Source organism: Bos taurus, chromosome 17, assembly GCF_002263795.3.
Source record: "Bos taurus isolate L1 Dominette 01449 registration number 42190680 breed Hereford chromosome 17, ARS-UCD2.0, whole genome shotgun sequence".
Lineage (NCBI taxonomy): Eukaryota > Metazoa > Chordata > Mammalia > Artiodactyla > Bovidae > Bos > Bos taurus.
Genome location: NC_037344.1, coordinates 69,344,871 through 69,364,451, shown reverse-complemented (window position 1 = coordinate 69,364,451; position 19,581 = coordinate 69,344,871). Strand labels below are relative to the sequence as shown.

At 55.6% G+C, this 19,581-nt stretch overlaps 1 protein-coding gene across 2 annotated transcripts; it reads left to right on the top strand.

Annotated features, from left to right (window-relative positions):
- The first annotated feature begins 44 nt into the window (after positions 1-44).
- Positions 45-19,342, top strand: SF3A1 (splicing factor 3a subunit 1). 2 transcript variants are annotated; one of them, XM_059875892.1, is made up of 17 exons: positions 54-215; positions 4,312-4,433; positions 8,692-8,899; positions 9,995-10,252; positions 11,225-11,299; positions 12,305-12,455; positions 12,823-13,016; positions 13,855-13,972; positions 14,228-14,413; positions 15,096-15,217; positions 15,316-15,561; positions 16,087-16,294; positions 16,787-16,941; positions 17,897-17,998; positions 18,112-18,183; positions 18,838-18,956; positions 19,194-19,342. In XM_059875892.1, the coding sequence occupies exons 1-16, from the start codon at positions 153-155 to the stop codon at positions 18,937-18,939; spliced, it is 2,382 nt and encodes a 793-aa protein (XP_059731875.1). In that variant the 5' UTR covers positions 54-152; the 3' UTR covers positions 18,940-18,956; positions 19,194-19,342.
- Positions 19,343-19,581: the final 239 nt, after the last annotated feature.

Sequence of the window (19,581 nt, the reverse complement as noted above, 5' to 3'; positions counted from 1 at the left end):
CCGGATGTGCGTCAGCATCGCCCCCCTCGGCGACAATTCGGTCGGCTGCCGCCATCTTGAGAGCTTGTCGTACTGTTGGTGCGGGGAAGGCGCTTTGACGCCGCACCGCTCACCTACACCGAGGCGGACTGGCAGCCCTGAGCGTCGCAGTCATGCCGGCCGGACCCGTGCAGGCGGTGCCCCCGCCGCCGCCCGCGGCCACCGAGCCCAAACAGGTACGGCGAGGTCTGCACCTCCACCGGCCGCTTGAGCAGGCCTAGGCCCTCCCCTCCGACGCGGGCGCTCCTAACTCGTGCAGGAAGGAGCTGCCGCTTAGGAGGATTTCGGGGGACTCCAAGTCCCAAGAGGCAGCGCGCTTCCCGCCTGCCTTCGGCTAGCGGAAGAAGCCTTGTTAGAACCGTGGTTCTCAACCTTGAGGTCCGCGGACCAGCGGCACTTGGGTAGATTAGAAATGCTGATTTCCCACCCCAGACTTCTGAAATCAGAATTTGCGTTTTTAATAAGATCCCACGGTGATTCATTAACGTTTGAGAAGCCCTGTTTAGCGCATCCTCCAGTCTTGTGTGGTTAATTGGGCCTTTGCCCTGGAGTCCCTAATTACCCAGCCTGCACGGTACATCTTTGAATGTTAACTCTCAGCGTTTGTTTTGTGCTTACTGTAAGCCCAGCACCGTGCCGGGCTACGATGTTAGCCAAATGAGTGAAGCACAGTTCGTGACTTAGGAAGGTCACGGACTAGTGGGGAGACAGATAAGAGAGAATACTTAGTAAATATATTTATCGTCTCAGTCACCGTAAATGATGTAGTTTCAGACAGCCCTTAAAAAGATTTCAATCAGCTAAAGAGGAAGACGGGGGTCAGTAATTGCAGAGTGATAAAGTACGGGTAGTAGGAATGAGGCAGGAATTCTTTTTGAACAACTATTTATTTTGTATCGGAGTATAGCTGATTATCAGTCCATTCTAAAGGAGATCAGCCCTGGGATTTCTTTGGAAGGAATGATGCTAAAGCTGAAACTCCAGTACTTTGGCCACCTCATGCGAAGAGTTGACTCATTGGAAAAGACTCTGATGCTGGGAGGGATTGGGGGCAGGAGGAGAAGGGGACGACAGAGGATGAGATGGCTGCATGGCATCACTGACTCGATGGACATGAGTCTGAGTGAACTCCGGGAGTTGGTGATGGACAGGGAGGCCTGGCGTGTTGCGATTCATGGGGTCGCAAAGAGTCGGACACGACTGAGCGACTGATCTGATCTGATCTGATCTGATAGCTGATTATCAGTGTTGTGGTAATTTCAGGTGAAAAGCAAAGGACTCAGCCATGCATATACACGTATCTGTTCTTCCCCAAACTCCACTCCCATGCAGGCTACCACTTGTGATATACAATAAGTCCTTGTTGGTTATCCATTTGGAATATAGTGGTGTATACATGACCTTCCCAAACTCCCTAACTATTCCTCCCCCCTGGTAACCATAAATTTGTTTTCGAAGTCTGTTAGTCTCTTTTTGTTTTGTAAGTTCATTTATATCATTTCATTTTGGGAGGGATTGGGGGCAAGAGGAGAAGGGGACGACAGAGGATGAGATGGCTGGATGGCATGACTGACTCGATGGACGTGAGTCTGAGTGAACTCTGGGAGTTGGTGATGGACAGGGAGGCCTGGCGTGCTGCGATTCATGGGGTCGCAAAGAGTCGGACACGACTGAGCGACTGATCCGATCTGATCTAAGGGATGCCATACGGTACTTCTCCTTCTCTGACTTACTTCCCTCAGTATGCCACTGTGAGTCCATCCATGTTGCTGTGAATGGCATTATTTCATTCTTTTTAGTGGCTGAATAATATTCTATCATACATGTGTACCACATCTTCTTCTTCCGTTCATCTGTCGATGGATGTTTGAATGGTATTTGCTTCCGTGTCCTGTGCTGCCTGCTGTGCTTAGTTGCTTAGTTGTATCTGACTTTGCAACCCCATGCACTGTAGTCCAGGCTTCTTTGTCCATGGGGATTCTCCACGCAAATACTGAAGTGGGTTGCCATGCCCTCCTCCAGGGGTCTTCCCAACTAAGGGACCGAACCCAGGTCTTTTGCATTGCAGGTGGATTCTTTACTGTCTGAGCCACCAGGGAAGCCCAGGAATACTGCAGTGGGTAGCCTGTCCTTTCTCCAGGGGATCTTCCCAACCCAGGAATCAAACTGGGATCTCCTGCACTGCAGGCAGATTCCTTACCAGCTGAGCTCTCAGGGAAGCCCTTCCATGCTTGGCTATTTTAAACAGTGGAGGCAGCGATTCTAATCAACATTGCTTTGATGGGCTAGAGGAGAGCTTAAGGTAGGCGAAGCCCATGGGAGTGTAAGCTAAGTTGTGTTCAGAAGGATGAATCAGTAGTTCACCAGGTAGGTGATGGGGCAGGCAAATACCATTCTGTATTCATTCAGCAAATTTATTTATTGAGCATATCCTATCTGTTGACCACTGCAAGTACCTCTGTAACCCTGGCATTTTCCCAGTATTTGGGGAAAAATAAGCCAGGTAAAGCCACTTAAGTGCAGAGATACTGAGGTCGGAATCAAACAGTGCCTCTGGTCAAGGGTAAAGAAGGTTAAAGCATGGAGTTGGGAAAGTGGTACTTAAGAGCTGTATTACTGGGGATTTGAACTTTTCCTAGCAGGCTTTTGGGAGAAGAAGAACGGATGTAAGCTGGAAATTGACATGTTTGTGTTGCAGAAATGGAGGTAGACAGTGATGTGGAGAATTGCTCAGAGGAACGATTGGTCATGTTATTTGAAAGACGAGGACCTGGCCTACACTGTGGCTGGGGTGTGGGGCAGAGGGCACTGACATCACGAAAGATGAGATGCTGATGGTGCAGGCTCTCCTCTAAACCAATGCGTTGGAATCCCGGTTCTGCCACGTGGGCCTCTGCAGGGAGAAGTCTCCATTCCTCAGTTTGTCATCTGTAGAATGCCAGTAGTAAGAATCCTTAACATCACAGGGCTCTGTAAGGCTTATAGATGTAATATGCTTAAAGTGCTCAGAGAAGTATGTGGAACCTACTCTGTGCTTGAGAAGTGTTCCTTACCGCTGAATGTGGAGCTTGAGGAAAGGAGAAGAGACCCATGTTTCTGCCCTGGGTGACTGGAGGCACGGTTGGCTGTCCACGAGGAAGGTGGTTGGAGATGAAAGTGCCTGGGACCGTGGCTCTTACGGCTCTGTGGCCACGTGAGAGTGACGGGGGGCATTGGTGTGGGCAGGGTGGTGCGGCCTAGCGGTGCTGGGAAAGTGGGGGATGCGCTGTCAGTGCCTACTGAGGACAGTGTGAGTCTGAAAAGAGGACAGAATTTGGGGGACACTCACATTATAGGGCAGGGGGTGAAACGGGAGCCAGGAGGGAGACCTGGGTGGGACGGTGGGCAAGAGAGACAGGTGAGAATAGGGCCCGGGAGGTGAGGCTCTTGTGACGGGGTGGTCACTGGTCGCATGGCCAGATAACCACAGTAGCTGGCCGTAGGCTATCTTTCTTGACTTTGACAAGAGCCCTGATAGGAATGGGGATCAGGTGGGAGGTGAGGAAGTGGGGGCGACAAGCCTGAGGGCACACGGGCTGTTGAGCTACCAGGGGAGGGCTGGGGGAAGGTGGTAGCAGTCGGGAAGGTGAGGGTGGCGGAGAAGCTTTCTAACATGGGAGGCTTGGCCCTTTGTTAGAGGAAGAAGCTGGTGAGGAGAGAGTGTTGGAACTTATAGGGCAGTTAATGCTGAGCATTCCAGTGGTTTCACAGACCTCTTGAACGTTAAATGGTGGTTTAGACCGTAGAATGGGTGTCGAGGGAAACGGCATTCGAGGCAGGAGTGGCCAGCAAGGAGTTTCCCATTTCTTTATTCAGCAGACGGTGGTGAAATATCCTGTATTAGGCACATCCAAGGGTGTGGGGATACACACACGGCCTTCTGGATTCTGGTTTCTCAGAATGTGGTCAGATCGATGTCCCATCGTTCCCCCCGCCACACATCTGAGTCACCTGGACGCTTGGTGAAAATGCAGACTCCCAGTGTTGCAGAGGTGGTCCAGCGAGGGGAGCCAGGGAGGCCGCTCTTCTCATTGGTCCCTGGGAGAGTCCCGTGCACGCCCAGAGCTGTTGAGAGAAGTGGTTCTTCGGGAGCAGAGGTTCCGAACTTGAGGAAGTCGTGATGAATTGAATGGGAGAGAGTCTGTGTTCTCAGTAATATCCTAGAGGAGTTTAACGGTTGGCATTCGACACTAAGCCAGAGACTTAAAGGCCTTCCTTTTCCTGTTTTCACAGCCCACAGAAGAAGAAGCATCTTCAAAGGAGGATTCTACCCCATCCAAGCCCGTGGTGGGTATTATTTACCCTCCTCCGGAGGTCAGGAACATCGTTGACAAGACTGCCAGCTTCGTGGCCAGGTAACGTAGCTGCTCCTGCTCGCGTGGGTCACAGGTGGGTTTTAGCACAGAACTGAATTCTCACGAGGTAACAGCTGGGTTTTTAGAGTGGCATTGTAGGCTTAGGCCTGTCAGCTCATCGGAGAGCACAGTATGGTGTGAGGTCGGCTGTGGGCAGGACTGGCATCTCTAACATGGTCTGGCGGTGGCAGAGGACAGGCCCACCCAGCTCCAGCGTCACCAAGAACCTGTGCTTCCTAACCAGGCCTGAAGAAGTGCCTGGAAGACTGTTTTGTCAGAGATGTGTGTCCGTTCTGAGCTGCTGGCCTGAGGAAGACAGAACAGGGAGTAGACAGTCTCACGGAGCAAGGACTGCATTCCTGACCCAGCTGCAGAATGGAATAGCATGCCCCCCACAGAGTTACTGTGAGGCCGGAGAGAGGGGACCGGGTGCAGTTTGGGTGCGTCGTGTAGCTGTCAGCCCAGATGGCGTGGAAGTCAGCTGGATTTCCTCTTGTCCCTCCCCATTATACTTGAGCACACCCACGCTTCCTCAGATGGAGTCTCCTTGATGGCCACTTGACTCCAAAGGTCAGCCATCCCTGGTGTAGTGCACTTCGAGTATTCCTTTGGCAGCCAGCAGGCCACGTCCAGCCTTCAGATCTTTTGTTCGTTCTCAGTGATTTCTCTAACTTTTGAATTGGTTGTCACTGCTTAGAAATGAGATTGCACCGTAAGTCTGGATTTCTGGCTGCTGCTAAATTGGACGGTTGCTTGCATGGAAACGGTAGCCAGCCTCGAGCAGAGCGCTGCCCGCAGTCAGGCCCGCGCTTTCCAGGGAACCACACCTTGACCCTGGGACAGTGTCCCCGTCTAGGAGTGGGCTAGCTTTGGTTTAAGGCAAAAACATCATTGAGTAGACGGGTCCTTCCTTTCTCAGCCTCCTTATGAAATGAAACATAGAAAGAGGCTCCTCTGGTGTCTTTCACTGTGTCAGGCTCCGTGTAAATTAACCTTCCACATTTCCAAGGCTTTGATTAACCTGGATACTGGGCTGAAACGGCTCTGTGCCTGATTAAACATTATGGGGCCATGTCTGACTTAGGGCAGCAGGTATTGCACGCATAACTTTAATATATCATAGTAACACTCATTCTTCCCCTTTTCCCCGGGTATTCTGAAGACAATAAACAGCAAGAAGATGTTAGAGGACGAATTACCGGTCTCACAGCCAGAATAGTTTCTACCAGCTGTTTTCGCTTTCTCCTGTCCTCCTGGGTCTTGGCGTCCTTTTTTAGGTCCTTGTACTGGTGGAGGTACTCTCACACCCTGCTTTCTCCCATCCGCCGGTGCTGAGCGTTCTCCTGGGTCGCCCCTAGTCTGCCGCCTGCTCCTCTCCGGAGAAGACGCGCCGTGTGCGGCGTTGGCCTTCCTTGACCTGGCCCACTCCTCTGTGTCTTCCTTGGAGGTTGTTCGAGCATTTCAGTTTGGCACATAAAGCTGGGAGGAAGTCTTTTCCTAGAAGAAAACTCTGTGTGGCACATTGCTGGCCGAAAGAGCATTTTAAAATATTTCTTAAACATTTTGCCAAACGGCTTTCCAGTCATTTTGTGCCAACCACAGAAATAAGAATTCTTTCCAAGTTCCTTAATAATAAATTTGTACGTCCGCATCTCTAGATCTTGACTTTGACTCCTGTCTGACTCTTGGCGACCCCCTGGACTGTAGCCCACCAGGCTCCTCTGTCCACGGGATTTTCCAGGCAAGAATACTGGAGCAGGTTGCCATGCCCTACTCCAGGGGAGCTTCCCGAACCAGGGGTTGAGCCTGTGGCTCCGGCCCTGCCTCCTACGTTGCAGATGGATTCTTTACCGCTATGCCACGTGGGAAGCCCCAATTGCCTCGGAGGCGTTTCTGAAGTCTGTGGACTTGCTTTCGTTAGTGTTGCCGTGAAGGGACAGGTCAGCTTCTCGGGCTGGATTCAAGCAAACGTGCAGGACCCTCTGCTTTACTTGTGTGGGGTTCACGTGTATTGAGTGAGTAAAATTCACCAGGCCAGTGTGGTTTTCCAAAAGGAGTTTTTTCTCTCTAGGTTTGGTTTTCCCTTCCCTGCATTTTCCTGTCAAGAAACTGAAGTGGAAATTACCCTTAAAAAGTCCCACCAGCTGGGTTGAGTCAGACTCATGTTTTTTTTTTCCTGCTGAAATCTATTCCTTATGTTAGAGAATATAATTCTAAACATAAGTGAGTGAAGTCACTCAGTCGGGTCCAACTCTTTGCGACCCTGTGGACTGTAGCCCACCAGGCAAGAATACTGGAGTGGGTTGCCATTTCCTTCTCCAGGGGATCTTCCCAACCCAGGGATCGAACCCAGGTCTCCTGCATTGCAGGCAGACGCTTTAACCTTTTAGCCACCAGGGAAGCTAATTTAAAGCAACAGAGTAGCTTGGAATAAGCATGTCTGTCCTCTCGTCATTTTATATTTCAGATCGTTACCAGATGTGAGGTTATGGCTTAGGAGTTGGTGGTAGAGAAGACACCCAGAGCCCCTTTTTTGGCAGCCCTTTGGGTGGCAGCGTTGTTTAGCCGTATTTAAGTGGACATCGACCTTGTGTGGTTCACATTATTTTACGGTGGGGGGAACCCTTCGTCCTCGAGCATGGGCTTCAGCTGGGCTAGCACACTGTCACACCCAGACCTCGCGGTGTTAGTCACACCGCCGAGTGTGACCAGAACTTGCGGAGGAGCTAGCCGGGGTGTTGATGACCGCGGCCGCCGAGGTTGCTAAGGTGGGGCACAGCGTTGCCTGCACCCCGCCTCCTCTTCAGGTGACCGGGCCGGGGCGTGGAAGTCTGAGGACGGGGGGCGGACTGGCTGCCCCCAGCCTCTGGAGCCGCCCCTTGGTGTGTCTGGGGCGCTCTTGAGAGCAGGGCTCTGGCCGGAGGAGTAAGGGAGGCCCCACAGCCGTCTCCTGGCTCCCAAGTCACCTCTCCTGTTCGTAGGGCAGCCCCTTCCAGCCTTCAGAGCAGTAACAGGCCCTGGGGTGTTCAGGCCTGTGTGGTTCAATAGACTTTGGCTTCTCGTTCACTCATCAGTTTTCTCAATACTTCAGAGTAGAGAGAGAAGGTGGTATTTAGCCATATTTTACCGTGGGAAATTGAGTCAAAGAGATGTTCAGTAACTTGGTAAGTCAGTAGTGAACCCCAAACTTGAACACATCCATATCTTGTGTCTTTAAGGTGAGTGCACTTTCTGACTGATAACGGGTATTGTGGATGTGTGACACCTTGAAATGTTACTGTTGGGACTCTATTAAAAAATCAGGGTTCCCTATACATCACGAGAGGGACGTTTTTCATTCTGAGGGTTTAAAGGCATACACACTGGGGACATAGGGTGTGTGTGGGAAACTCCTCCAGATACAGAGAGACGGGCCTCCCTGACGTCACGTCACTGTCCTGAGTGTGCTTTACGCAGCAGCTTGGACCCCGGGCCCTGGAGAGCAGTGTTTCCTGTATGAGTCCACCCAGTAGTAAAGGAGGTGATTATAGCCGTTACTTGGACAAGGTGTTAAACCCTGTTCACGTTTTCTTTTTTTTTCCATCCTTGCTGGCTAGAGGCCAGCATCTCAGTTTAGTGTTAACACATCCTTGATGCCTCACAAGCACTCAGTCATCCTGCTTTTCGACTAAGAACTGCTTTCAGTCTCAGCAAACTTTGAACTGAACTTGAACCGTGCCATGCTGCTTTGATTTCATTGTATTGACTCGTATGATGCCTTTTGTTAGCAAAGCCATAGTGACTTCTATTTGAAGTAGTAACATATGCCTTCCTCCCCCTGTTGCCCCCTTCCCCCCGCAGCACCCCCACTGCCCACCCCCCCCAGAGCCCTCTGCAGTGCAGTGAGAGCGCGTGGAGTCCTAACCCCTAGACGCCGGGGGATTCTCATGCCTTCCTTTGAAAGTATTTTCTTCGAAGTGAATACATTTTATTAGAAGGGCGCTAGTGAGCTGGTTTTAGAGCTGGCGAGACTGGCAGAGGTGCTGCAGGAATGACGGAGGTCTGAGGCCCTGGGGTCGCTGAGGCCTGCGTGGGCTGCAGGAGGCAGGGGCGCCGGCCGCTGACGCCAGGAGTCTCGGGGAGGTGACCTGCTGTGCCAAGGGAGGGGCCCGTTCGAGTGGTGGGTGGTGGCAAGAATGGGACTTGAGTGAGCCGTATTCTGGTCCAAGCACTTGAAAGCGCTGGGGTATCGATGCTTCTCTTTTTTCCCTTTTTCTAGAAATGGACCTGAATTTGAAGCGAGGATACGACAGAACGAGATCAACAACCCCAAGTTCAACTTCCTGAACCCCAACGACCCTTACCATGCCTACTACCGGCACAAGGTCAGCGAGTTCAAGGAGGGCAAGGCTCAGGAGCCCTCGGCCGCCATCCCCAAGGTCATGCAGCAGCAGCAGCAGGCCTCCCAGCAGCAGCTGCCCCAGAAGGTGGGAGCCCGCCCTGCACCTCACTGCCCTGGGGCTGGGGGAGGGAGACAATGAACTGCTGTCCACACCCCGCAGCCACACGGGCAGGAACGTGAGGCCTCTGTCCGCATCTTACAGAGGTGGATGCTGAGCCTCACACAGCAGAGGGTTGCTGACAGTTGGCGTTGGCTGAATGCCTGTCCAGCTCTGTGCTCAGAGCTTTGGCAGCCTTGTCTCACTGGTGCCTCACGGGCTGCGTGAGGAGGCCAGTAAAATGACCCTTTTTCAGACGAGGACTCTGAGGCTCAGGGAAGCACAGTCCACCCATGGCCACGGAGTCAGGACCCTAAAGTCCAGGCTCCCAGTGCCTGCTCCTTGCCTGACCATGGCATCGGGGCAGTGCCACGGCGTGGCTTGTGGACCCCTTCTTGTGTGTCCCTCTCTCCTGTCTCACCTTCCCGGGGCCCTTCTGTGTGGCCTGTCCTCATACCCTCGTAGCACTGTGGAGGACTCGGGCTGTCAGTGAGGACACGTTTTGCCTGCTGTGTGGACCTGGACCGACCTTTCTCTTTGCTCCCTCCCGAGCCATGGTGACAAAGGCTACCCCTTGTGTTACTGTGGGAAATAAAGGTTGGAGAAGGTTCTGAGACCTTGCATTGCAATTGATTACTCCTGGTGCCTCAGGCAACCTCAGTTTCCTCATCTGTAGAAAGAATTCCCAGTACTTGTGTCCACTCATGGTTCGTGTGGAGGTCAGATGAGGGGTCCTCTGCACATGTGTAGGGCTTCCTACATCCTCTGTCCCCCTTGGGTGGGATTTAATAAACTATCCCTGTTGGATCTTCTGCCACCCAGTTTTGGTCCTCAGTTTCAGGGCAGCAGGGGACATGCAGAGAGACACGGTTCTCACTCAGAAAGCCACTCAGGAGCTGAGGCCACCCTTGGCCGAGACATCGATGCTCTTTGAGTTGGGCTTCTCTCCCTCCACGTGCTGGGGCATGCGTGTGATTAACAGAGGAGTAGAGAGCCATGCCGTCCTCTGGTGGTGCGAGCCTGCCCTGTCTCTGGAGCCAGTCCACCTCTTGCCTCTCGCCTCACATTCCCTTTGCATCTTAGGTTCAAGCCCAAGTGATACAAGAAACCATTGTGCCCAAAGAGCCCCCTCCCGAGTTTGAGTTCATCGCAGACCCCCCTTCCATCTCAGCCTTCGACCTGGACGTGGTGAAGCTGACAGCTCAGTTTGTGGCCAGGAATGGGCGCCAGTTTCTGACCCAGCTGATGCAGAAAGAGCAGCGCAACTACCAGTTTGACTTCCTGCGCCCGCAGCACAGCCTCTTCAACTACTTCACGAAGCTGGTGGAGCAGTACACCAAGGTGCCTGGGCGGGGCCCCGGGGGAGAGCACGCTGTCTCCAGTGACGGCTCTCCTCCATCCTTGGACTTGAATGGCCTTGGATAGCCATTCAAGTCACCAGACCCGAGGGTTATTACAGTATCAAGTTTAAGTGAGCCCTGGGTTAACTTCCCCTAGCGGGCTGTTTCCAGGGTTAACTGCTTCCTGTTCCTTCTCCCTCAGAACCTGGGTATGGACATTTAGCACTCTAACCTGAGGGCGCTGGTGTGTCTCTGGACTTGGGAATTCCAGGAACAGATCTGTTCTTGGGGAAGGGGGACAGGGAGGGTGGAGTGGGGCTGAGCCGCTTTGCCAGTGAGGGTGGGTACGGTTGGGCCGGTTGGAAAGAGTGGCTCTTTTACACGAGGCCACCATTTGCTCTCTTAGCAAATAAGCTTTTGAGTGCCAGGCGCTGTTCCAAGCTCTGGGTATGCAGCAGTGAACTGAAGACAAAAATCTCTTGTCTTTGTGGAGACTGGTCTAGCGAGGGGGCGACAACTAAGCGCACCGTTAGTGTGTGTCAGGTGGTGATAAACACCGTGGATAAAACGCTGCAGAGAAAGCAGGGCGTGGAAGTCCCGGGAGGGGAACCTGTGGGCTGCAGTCTTCAGCGTGGTCACTGGGGATCCTGGGGCCTGTGCAGAAGCGTAAGGGCAGATCCGCCCCGGGGTAGTCACTGCATGCTGACGGTGTGCATGGCGATCTGCTGGTGCTTTTACTTACTCCCTGCTAATCCTCGCAGCCTTTTACGTTGATAACGCCACCTTTAAGTGGCGGCGTCACCGTTTTGTAGAAGCAAACCAAGGTATGGGGGTTAAGTACCTTGCCTAGGGTCGCCCAGTCAAGTGCAGCTGAGGTTGGCCCTGTCATCCCGTGCTCTCCTCTCTCCTCCGCAGGCCGCTCTGTCCCGTGTTGTGCTGCACTAACAGGTGCTTTAACTCTTCTGTGTTTCAGATCTTGATTCCACCCAAAGGCTTATTTACCAAACTCAAGAAGGAGGCAGAGAACCCCCGGGAAGTTTTGGACCAGGTAAACTGAATTTCTTCCTTTCTTCCTTTTTAATAGTTTTGCTTATTTGTGGCTGTGCTGGGTCTTTGTTGCTTTGTGCGGGCTTCCGCTGGTTGTGGTGAGTGGGGGCTGCTCTTCAGTGCGGCGTGTGGGCTTCTCGTGTTGCGGAGCACAGGCTCTGGACACGTGGGCTTCAGGAGATAGAGCACACGGGCCCTCGAGTGCTCGGGCTTAGCTGCTCTGAGGCATGTGGAATCCTCCCAGATCAGGGTTCCAATCCATGTCCCCTGCATTGGCAGGTGTGCCACCAGGGAAGTCCTAAACTGAGTTTCTTACAACCAGTTACTGACCGCACAAGTTACAGTGTGTGGGTTCTGCTGTGTGTTTGGAAATGGTCTCTGAATCGGCCCCTTGTTATGCTCCAGGCACAGTCGTGGTGGGAAGAAGGGCATTGAGGCTGCAAAGAGCAAAGAAACCTGGGTTCTCTGGTCCCTAACTTGCCACTCTTCTCTTCTCTTCTCTGTCTCCGGTTTTCTTCTTTTGCTAGAAGCCAGCTTTTGAATGGGTTCTTGGGCAACAATTGCCTTTTGAAGTCTGGTTTACAGAGTCAGGAGACCAGGCATGTTGATCTGGCTGTTCTGGGAGGCTGCTTGAAGCCTTCGGTTTTGCAGGCTGTCAGGCAGCCGCGGCTCCTGTGGGCACGTGGTTGTCACACAGACTTCCTGGGAGGGAGGAGTTTGCTCGCCACCCGCCAACTCAAGCAGAAAACTTTGAGGTTCTAACAGAGAGCTGCCCTTGGGGCCCAGACAGAGGTCTCTGGCATTCAGATTTTCATCCTGTCCAGCCTCTGGGCCTGGCTGAAACCAGATGCAGATTCCATAGTCTGCTCCAGGAAGTCCCTCTGGTGGGCAGAGCAGCCTCCTGTTCTGAAGGAGACGCTGGCTCTGGTGAAGGCCCTGGAGCTGACAGCCTCCTTGGGAGCCGACCCTGATTCCGCTCAGCACTGTGCCGTTCCCCTCCCTTCAGGTGTGTTATCGCGTGGAGTGGGCCAAGTTCCAGGAGCGTGAGAGGAAGAAGGAGGAGGAGGAGAAGGAGAAGGAGCGGGTTGCCTACGCTCAGATCGACTGGCATGACTTCGTGGTGGTGGAAACAGTGGACTTCCAACCCAACGAGCAAGGTTGGTCTGTGACTCCTGTTGGCAGAGCCAGGAGCTTGGCGCCATCGTCCTGGGAGAGCGGGCCAAGCTGTCCCCGGGGATCGGGAGGATCCCGGGGAGTGGGCCAGGCTGTCCCCAGGGAGCAGGAGGATCCCGGGGAGTCTTCTGTCTCCTCCCTGTTTCCAGAAGACTTCGGTCCTTCTGCTGCCCCAGTTACACGCAGTTCAACAGATAGCATTGTGCGCGGCCCTGGGTGGGCTTCTGGGGGTGGGAGAGAGACCAGGCGGCCCCAGCCCTGAGAGCCGACGGCATGGGGCGGGCCGCCCGACAGGCCTCTGATGGGAGTGTCTGCGGAGCCCTCCCTTGACTCCTGCTCGCCCTCTGCCAGGGAACTTCCCCCCGCCCACCACCCCGGAGGAGCTGGGGGCCCGGATCCTTATTCAGGAGCGCTACGAGAAGTTTGGGGAGAGCGAGGAGGTCGAGATGGAGGTTGAGTCCGATGAGGAGGACGAGAAACAGGAGAAGGCGGAGGAGCCTCCGTCCCAGCTGGACCAGGACACTCAAGTACAAGACATGGACGAGGTGCGCTCCTGGGGGGCCTGGGGTGACTCTTTCCTGGAGCCAAGGGCAAGGGGGTGCGCTCCTCTGAGTGAGTGTGCCAGCCCCCTCTTGACGCCTGAGAGGAGGCCTGGGTCCTGAGTAAGGTGTCCCTTTTTCCAGCTCAGGCAACAAAGGTCCCTTCGTAGGCGAGGCTCCGTGAGCCGTGCCGGCTTGTTTGGTGACCGTCCTCCTCTGCCCAGAGGCCCCGCTTACTACCGCCCCCAGGCTGGCTCTCCTTAGGGAACCCTCTGTGCCGGATATTTGGATGCTTTTGAGCCTAGGCCCAAACGATCAGCAGTTTCCAGAGCTTTTCTGACTGTAGCTTGTGCTTCCTCTGGGCGCCTCTGCCCCTTCGAGCCAGGCCTCCCCGCAGGCTTAGAGTCTCCAGAGCCAAGCCACTTTCCTCCCCTCGGAAAGAATTTGTGTGCAGCCTGAGAAGAAAGGCCCACGTGTCTGTGGGAATTGACTTTTTCTCTCCCTCCCAGCATTGCTCTGTGCGTGGCTCCCATTGAGCGCTGACTTGCCCCCCATGGCCCTCCCCAGCACGTTAAGTGCCGTTGGCCTCCTGGGACTGCCTGGTGCCAGCTGCTGGAAATGCCTGGGCAGAGTGTCAGCACCACAGCCCCCAGCGCTGCCATTCAAGCTGTGAGGAAGCTGCCTGGCCTGCTGCCGGCTGGCCCCGGCTGCCCAGGGAGCTTAGCATGGGGATGCTGGCCTGCAGGGGCCTCGGCTGCTTGCCACCCTGTGAGCTGCCGGGCTCGGCTGCAGGGAGGTGGCTTCTCGTTCCTGCTCTGAGTCACGCCACTGCCTTGCTTTTCAGGGTTCGGATGATGAAGAAGAAGGGCAGAAAGTGCCGCCACCCCCGGAGACACCCATGCCACCTCCTCTGCCCCCAACTCCAGACCAGGTTATTGTCCGGAAGGACTATGACCCAAAAGGTGGGTTCCGTTTTTCTGCCTCGTGTTTCTCAGACCTGTGTTTGTTTCCAGGATGGGGGCTTGTCATAAGGCATTGGGAGCCCCTGTGTCGTGGGCCCCACAGCAGGGCGTGGGACTTGGTCGTCTGTGGTGCCCTGGCTCAGCGCACAGGGCCTGGGAAAGCATGGCACTGCGTGGGCAGTGCAAGAATGAAGCAGCACCCTCTTAACCCAGGCTGCCACCCAGGTTCTCACTCGGCCCTCTGTTGCCTTTCAGCTTCCAAGCCTCTGCCTCCAGCCCCCGCTCCCGATGAGTATCTTGTGTCCCCCATTACTGGGGAGAAGATCCCTGCCAGCAAGATGCAGGAGCACATGCGCATTGGGCTTCTCGACCCCCGTTGGCTGGAGCAGCGGGATCGCTCCATCCGTGAGAAGCAGAGCGATGACGAGGTGTACGCGCCAGGTGAGGTGGGGTGTTCCCCACTCGGACCACACCCCTCCTTTGACTCAGCCCTAATTCACTTTGGCCCATTGGGATCTCTTAAGTTAATAGTCAACTTGCTTTAATCAAATGCAGAAAGCTTTGAGGTCAGCAGGAGCTTTTGAGGATAGGTGTGGTCTAGGAAGCTACAAAAGAACCGCCTGTTTTCTAGAAACCCTGCAGAGGCGGGCACCCGAGGTGGGTGGCGTGTGCCCGTCGGCATCCTGGAGCAGGATCTGACTGCAGCCGGGAGGGGTGCTCACTCCCAGGCCATCTTGGAGTGGAGGCTGTGGTGGCTGGAGGGCGCTGTTGGTCCCTTGATTGTGAGAAGCAGCCCTACAGGGAGGGAGCAGACTGTCCCGGAGGCTGGAGACCCCTCTTCTAGAGTCCGGGCTCTTCTGCTTGCCACGCTGCTCATGTGGCTCTGTCCTCTCAGATGCCTTTCGTTAAGTCGGGGTTGGACACGCTCCAGTTTCCAGGCCTAGTGCTCATCAGGCGGCCTTCCCCAGGCTCAGAGGGCTGGCACGAGGCACTGGGACCCACAGACAGCTGTGTCCCGTAAGAACAGCCTCCACCTGCACCGACTGAGCCGCCGTCCTGTCGGCCGGGCACCGGGTTTAGTTTTCCTCTCTGTTGCCCGCCTCTGTTGTCTGGCTCTGTCCAGGTCTGGATATCGAGAGCAGCTTGAAGCAGCTGGCCGAGCGGCGTACAGACATCTTTGGTGTGGAGGAAACGGCCATCGGTAAGAAGATCGGCGAGGAGGAGATCCAGAAGCCGGAAGAGAAGGTGCGGCTCGGTGACTGCCACCACCTTTCCTGTTGCCAGCACCCCACTTGCGCTTAGTTCCGGGAGCCCTGACCAGTGTGGCTTCGCCTCCCATGCAGGTGACCTGGGACGGCCACTCTGGCAGCATGGCCCGGACCCAGCAGGCCGCCCAGGCCAACATCACCCTCCAGGAGCAGATTGAGGCCATCCACAAGGCGAAGGGCCTGGTGCCGGAGGATGACACCAAAGAGAAGATCGGCCCGAGCAAGCCCAACGAGATCCCCCAGCAGCCGCCGCCGCCGTCCTCAGCCACCAACATCCCCAGCTCGGCCCCGCCCATTACATCGGTGCCCCGGCCGCCCGCGGTTAGCCCGCAGCCACCCCGGACGGGTCCCTGGAGCTGGGTTCCCCGGGTTGGACAGTGCCGGCTCAGGGCAGCGGTCTCACAGGAGCCTGAGGGCAGAATGGGTCAAATCAAGAGAAAAGAACCCTTTAGTTAGAAGTGGGAACCTCCAGGCTGGCCTTCCATTTGTGTGGAAGGGCTGGAACCGGGAGGGAGGCGGGTGGCGAATGTGAGAAGCAGGCTTGGGTCGGGGGGCCGGGAGGACTTAAGGGGCCTTGGAGGACCGCTGGCCTGACTCCGGTGGACTGAGTCAAGGGCAGTCCCCTCAGTTTCTCTCTCAGTGGGTGGAGTCCCAAGCGGCAAGAATGTCGCCCTGGGTCTCTCTCCGTGTGGTTTGTGGTTCTGTCAGGGCCCCGTGTGAGGCTGCGCTCTTAGCCCCAGGCTATCCAATGCTGTCCCCAGAGGCTGCAGGGGGTCGGCTGCCGGCTGGTGTGCCCTGGGGTGCAGCCTCGGCTTCCCGTGACCCGCGGGTCCCTCCCGCCCGCAGATGCCGCCTCCCGTCCGCACCACAGTTGTGTCCGCAGTACCTGTCATGCCCCGGCCCCCGATGGCATCCGTGGTCCGGCTGCCCCCAGGCTCAGTGATCGCCCCCATGCCGCCGATCATCCACGCGCCCAGGATCAACGTGGTGCCCATGCCTCCCTCGGCCCCTCCTATCATGGCGCCTCGCCCACCACCCATGATTGTGCCGACAGGTCAGTGTCATGTCGTTTTCCAGGCCACTGGGTCAGTGCTACAGACCAGGCCCGGAGCAGAGCAGTGGCTGAGGGGAGCGCCAGCTGTTCGAGCTGTGGCTCCAGCCCAGAGGAGAGCCTCGACTTAGCTCTGTGAGAGATTCCTGGGGTGGAGGAGGTTGGGCTCCTGGCTCTTGGGGGAGATAGGCTGATGAGGCAGACCTGGGGTATGTGCACCCAGTGGGGTCAGGCCTGAACGGGCGCTGAGGCCTGTTGGCGGTTCCTGCTCCTTCCGTCGGCCCCGCCCTTCCTCCAGTTTCCTGGTACCCGGTCTGGGCAGGCGCCCAGGTCCCCTGCTGGGGAGCTCACTGGCTGCCAGACTCAGCCAGGAGTGGTCTTTCATGCTTCTGCCTGGGAGAAGTCGGAAACCTGTGCAGTCTCCCCTCACCGTCAGCCGCCGGGGTCCTGGGCGCCTTCCTCCCACTCACGTGGCTGCTCACTCCTGCCCTGCAGCTTTTGTGCCCGCCCCACCCGTGGCACCTGTCCCTGCTCCAGCCCCCATGCCGCCTGTCCACCCCCCGCCTCCCATGGAAGACGAGCCTGCCTCTAAGAAACTGAAGACCGAGGACAGCCTCATGCCCGAGGAGGAGTTTCTGCGCAGAAACAAGGCATGTGACCCAGAGTTGCCCACACGTGCAGTGTCTAGACAAGTCGGGGGGACCGTCCTGCCCCCATTACACGCCTTGGCCCACCCTGTGCTGCTCCCCTGGTTTTGGCTTCTGGGACCTAGGTCAGCTGCTGGAGGCCCAGGAGGCTTCTGAGGCTTCCAAGTGCCCAACATGCCTGATGTGGGGTCAGCCGCCAGCTGTCAGCGGTCCCCCTGGTGTGAACGGTCGTAGAGGCCAGCAGGGAGGCCCAGCTGCACAGGCAGCCGGGCTCCAGTATGAAGGGGGTTCAGGACACAGGAGGAAATCCTGGGGACAGTTCTTCGTTTCTCTGTGAACTTTGCCTCCAGTTGCCGCCCTCAGGAGTCTTGTAGGGATCCTGTTGGGATATTAGGAACAAGGGCTGGGAACCTTGGCACTTCCGGGGCCTGGGGAAGCTGGCAGGCTCTAGTGAGGAGGCAGAAACAGTCCCAGCCCCACTGCCCCAGGGCATTTGAGCAGATCCTTTTTTTTTTTCCTTTCTGACAGTAGTTTCCATTTCTTGAGTACCTACTCAAGTGCTGGGATAGAACCACGCCTTTTACTGAAGGCTTGCAGCCTCACCAGCCAGCAGTTGTGATCAGCTGCTTCACTGAGTTGGGAACCCAGGTCTTCTGACCTCACAGTTCATGTTCTTTCCCCTGTGGTACTTCCTGAGGCTTGCAGAGCACTTTCATGTCCCTTCTTCAGCTCCAGCCTAACCATTAGGCAGGTTAGGGATCATTCTAAAGAAGAGAGATCAGTTCTTGAAAAAGGGGAGTGAGTTGTTCCATGTCACAGGTGGTGTCAGTAGTAAATCAGGCCAGAGTCCAGGAGTCCTGATGGACAGGTGACGTTGTCTCAAGGGCCCGGGACTAGAGATCGTAGTTCCTGTTTGGCCCAGGACTTCCCCGGCATAATGGCCACTCCTGATTTGCAGGGTCCAGTGTCCATCAAAGTCCAGGTGCCCAACATGCAGGATAAGACAGAATGGAAACTGAATGGACAGGTGCTGGTCTTCACCCTCCCCCTCACAGACCAGGTAAGAGTTGCTGCCCCCAACTGGCCTCAGGCACAGGGGCACCAAGGCCTCAGGGGGACGCTTCCTCCAGCTGACCTTAGCGAGGGGTGGCTGACCGCTCCTCCATCCCACAGGTCTCCGTCATCAAGGTGAAGATTCATGAAGCCACAGGCATGCCAGCAGGGAAACAGAAGCTGCAGTACGAGGTGAGTTGGGTGTCAGCCGCCCTTGTCCTCTGTTGTCCCAGAAGCTAAGTCATTTGTGGGATCAGGAGTGGGGAGATGCCTCGTTGTGGCCATGTAAGTCCATCCTAGAAGCCATGATGCTGGTGGCGGGTGCTGGGGCAGGTTAGTCTGACAGGGTGAGAGGCTCTGGCAGGGTCACAGCACAGTCTTGTGTGGGGTATGGACGTCTCAGTGACATCTGGGGACAAGACTTGGGGGTGCTCTGGTAGGTTCCTGCCCCGGGGGTGGAGCCACCCCAGCGAGTGTGGCCTCAGGCAGCCCGGCTTTGTGCTCAGACACAGGTGGCGGCCCAGCCACCCTGGCACGGCCAGATGAGGGGCTGCTGCGTTCACCCTTTTTGGACTTTGACTCTGATCCCTACTCCAGGCCTCAGTTTCCTTCTCTGTAAAATGAGGCTCTTGGACTAGCTGGTCTCTCAATCTTACGATTTGAGAGTCAACATTCATGGGTTGATGAGGGCCAGATTCTTGGGAGTGTTGCACTCCCGCCCAGCGCCACTCCCGTTCCTGCCCCTCGTGCCTTCAAGCCCCTGTGTTTGCTAAGAGTGTTGGGAGCTGTGAAGCAGCTCATTGTGCTCACACTGCCCTGGGCTGAGGCACTCCTTCTATTTCCTAGGGCATTTTCATCAAGGATTCCAACTCGCTGGCTTACTACAACATGGCCAACGGTGCCGTCATCCACCTGGCGCTCAAGGAGAGAGGCGGGAGGAAGAAGTAGGAGAAGCCTGCTCTCAGGTCCTGCCACTGTTGCTCTGCCTCTCCTGCCCCCACTCCCTGGCCCCGAGCCAGGAGACCCTGACTTGCACATTTGTGTCCCTCTTGCTGAGTTTGGAAATTCAAATTGGCCGGCAGAGTTCCCCACCCCCACCCCCAACATTGATCGCAGAGGGCTTTCTCAGGCTCTCTCCTCCCCAGTGGTCCCTGGAATCCCTTTGTGCTCGGGTCTTGGTTTGAGGGCATTCGTTTCTTCAGGCAGCCTGTTAGGAGACGTGAAACCAGGAATGCCCTGTAGGATGCGATCACAGCGCCAAGTGGCTCGTAGAGAGTGGCTGTCGTCATCATCGTTGATCATTTGGTATTTTGCCACGGGCTAATAAACCTCTTCAACCCTTCTTGTGAAATCAGTGTCATGAGACTTGTCTCCTGGCCACCTTGCCCTGTCTGGACCTAGGACTATGGAGTATGGCACGGTGCCTGTGGCTCCTCTTCTGCTCTGAGAAATGCTGGGCTTCTAACTGAATTCTTGCCTCCATCCAGTCTTCTATGACTCTTTCTTAGGTATGTTTTTATTGCCTTTTTGAAGCACATGGATCTTCAAAAGGCATAGCCCTGTGTGTATAACAGACTAACACGGAACACC

What these genes read in the sequence shown, in the direction of transcription:
- SF3A1 (XM_059875892.1), top strand. Translation starts at nt 153, where the DNA reads ATGCCGGCCGGACCCGTGCAGGCGGTGCCCCCGCCGCCGCCCGCGGCC. An exon ending in TGGTGGAGCAGTACACCAAG is followed by an intron (nt 10,253 to 11,224) that starts GTGCCTGGGCGG and finishes TCTGTGTTTCAG; the next exon opens with ATCTTGATTCCACCCAAAGG. An exon ending in GAAGGACTATGACCCAAAAG is followed by an intron (nt 13,973 to 14,227) that starts GTGGGTTCCGTT and finishes GTTGCCTTTCAG; the next exon opens with CTTCCAAGCCTCTGCCTCCA.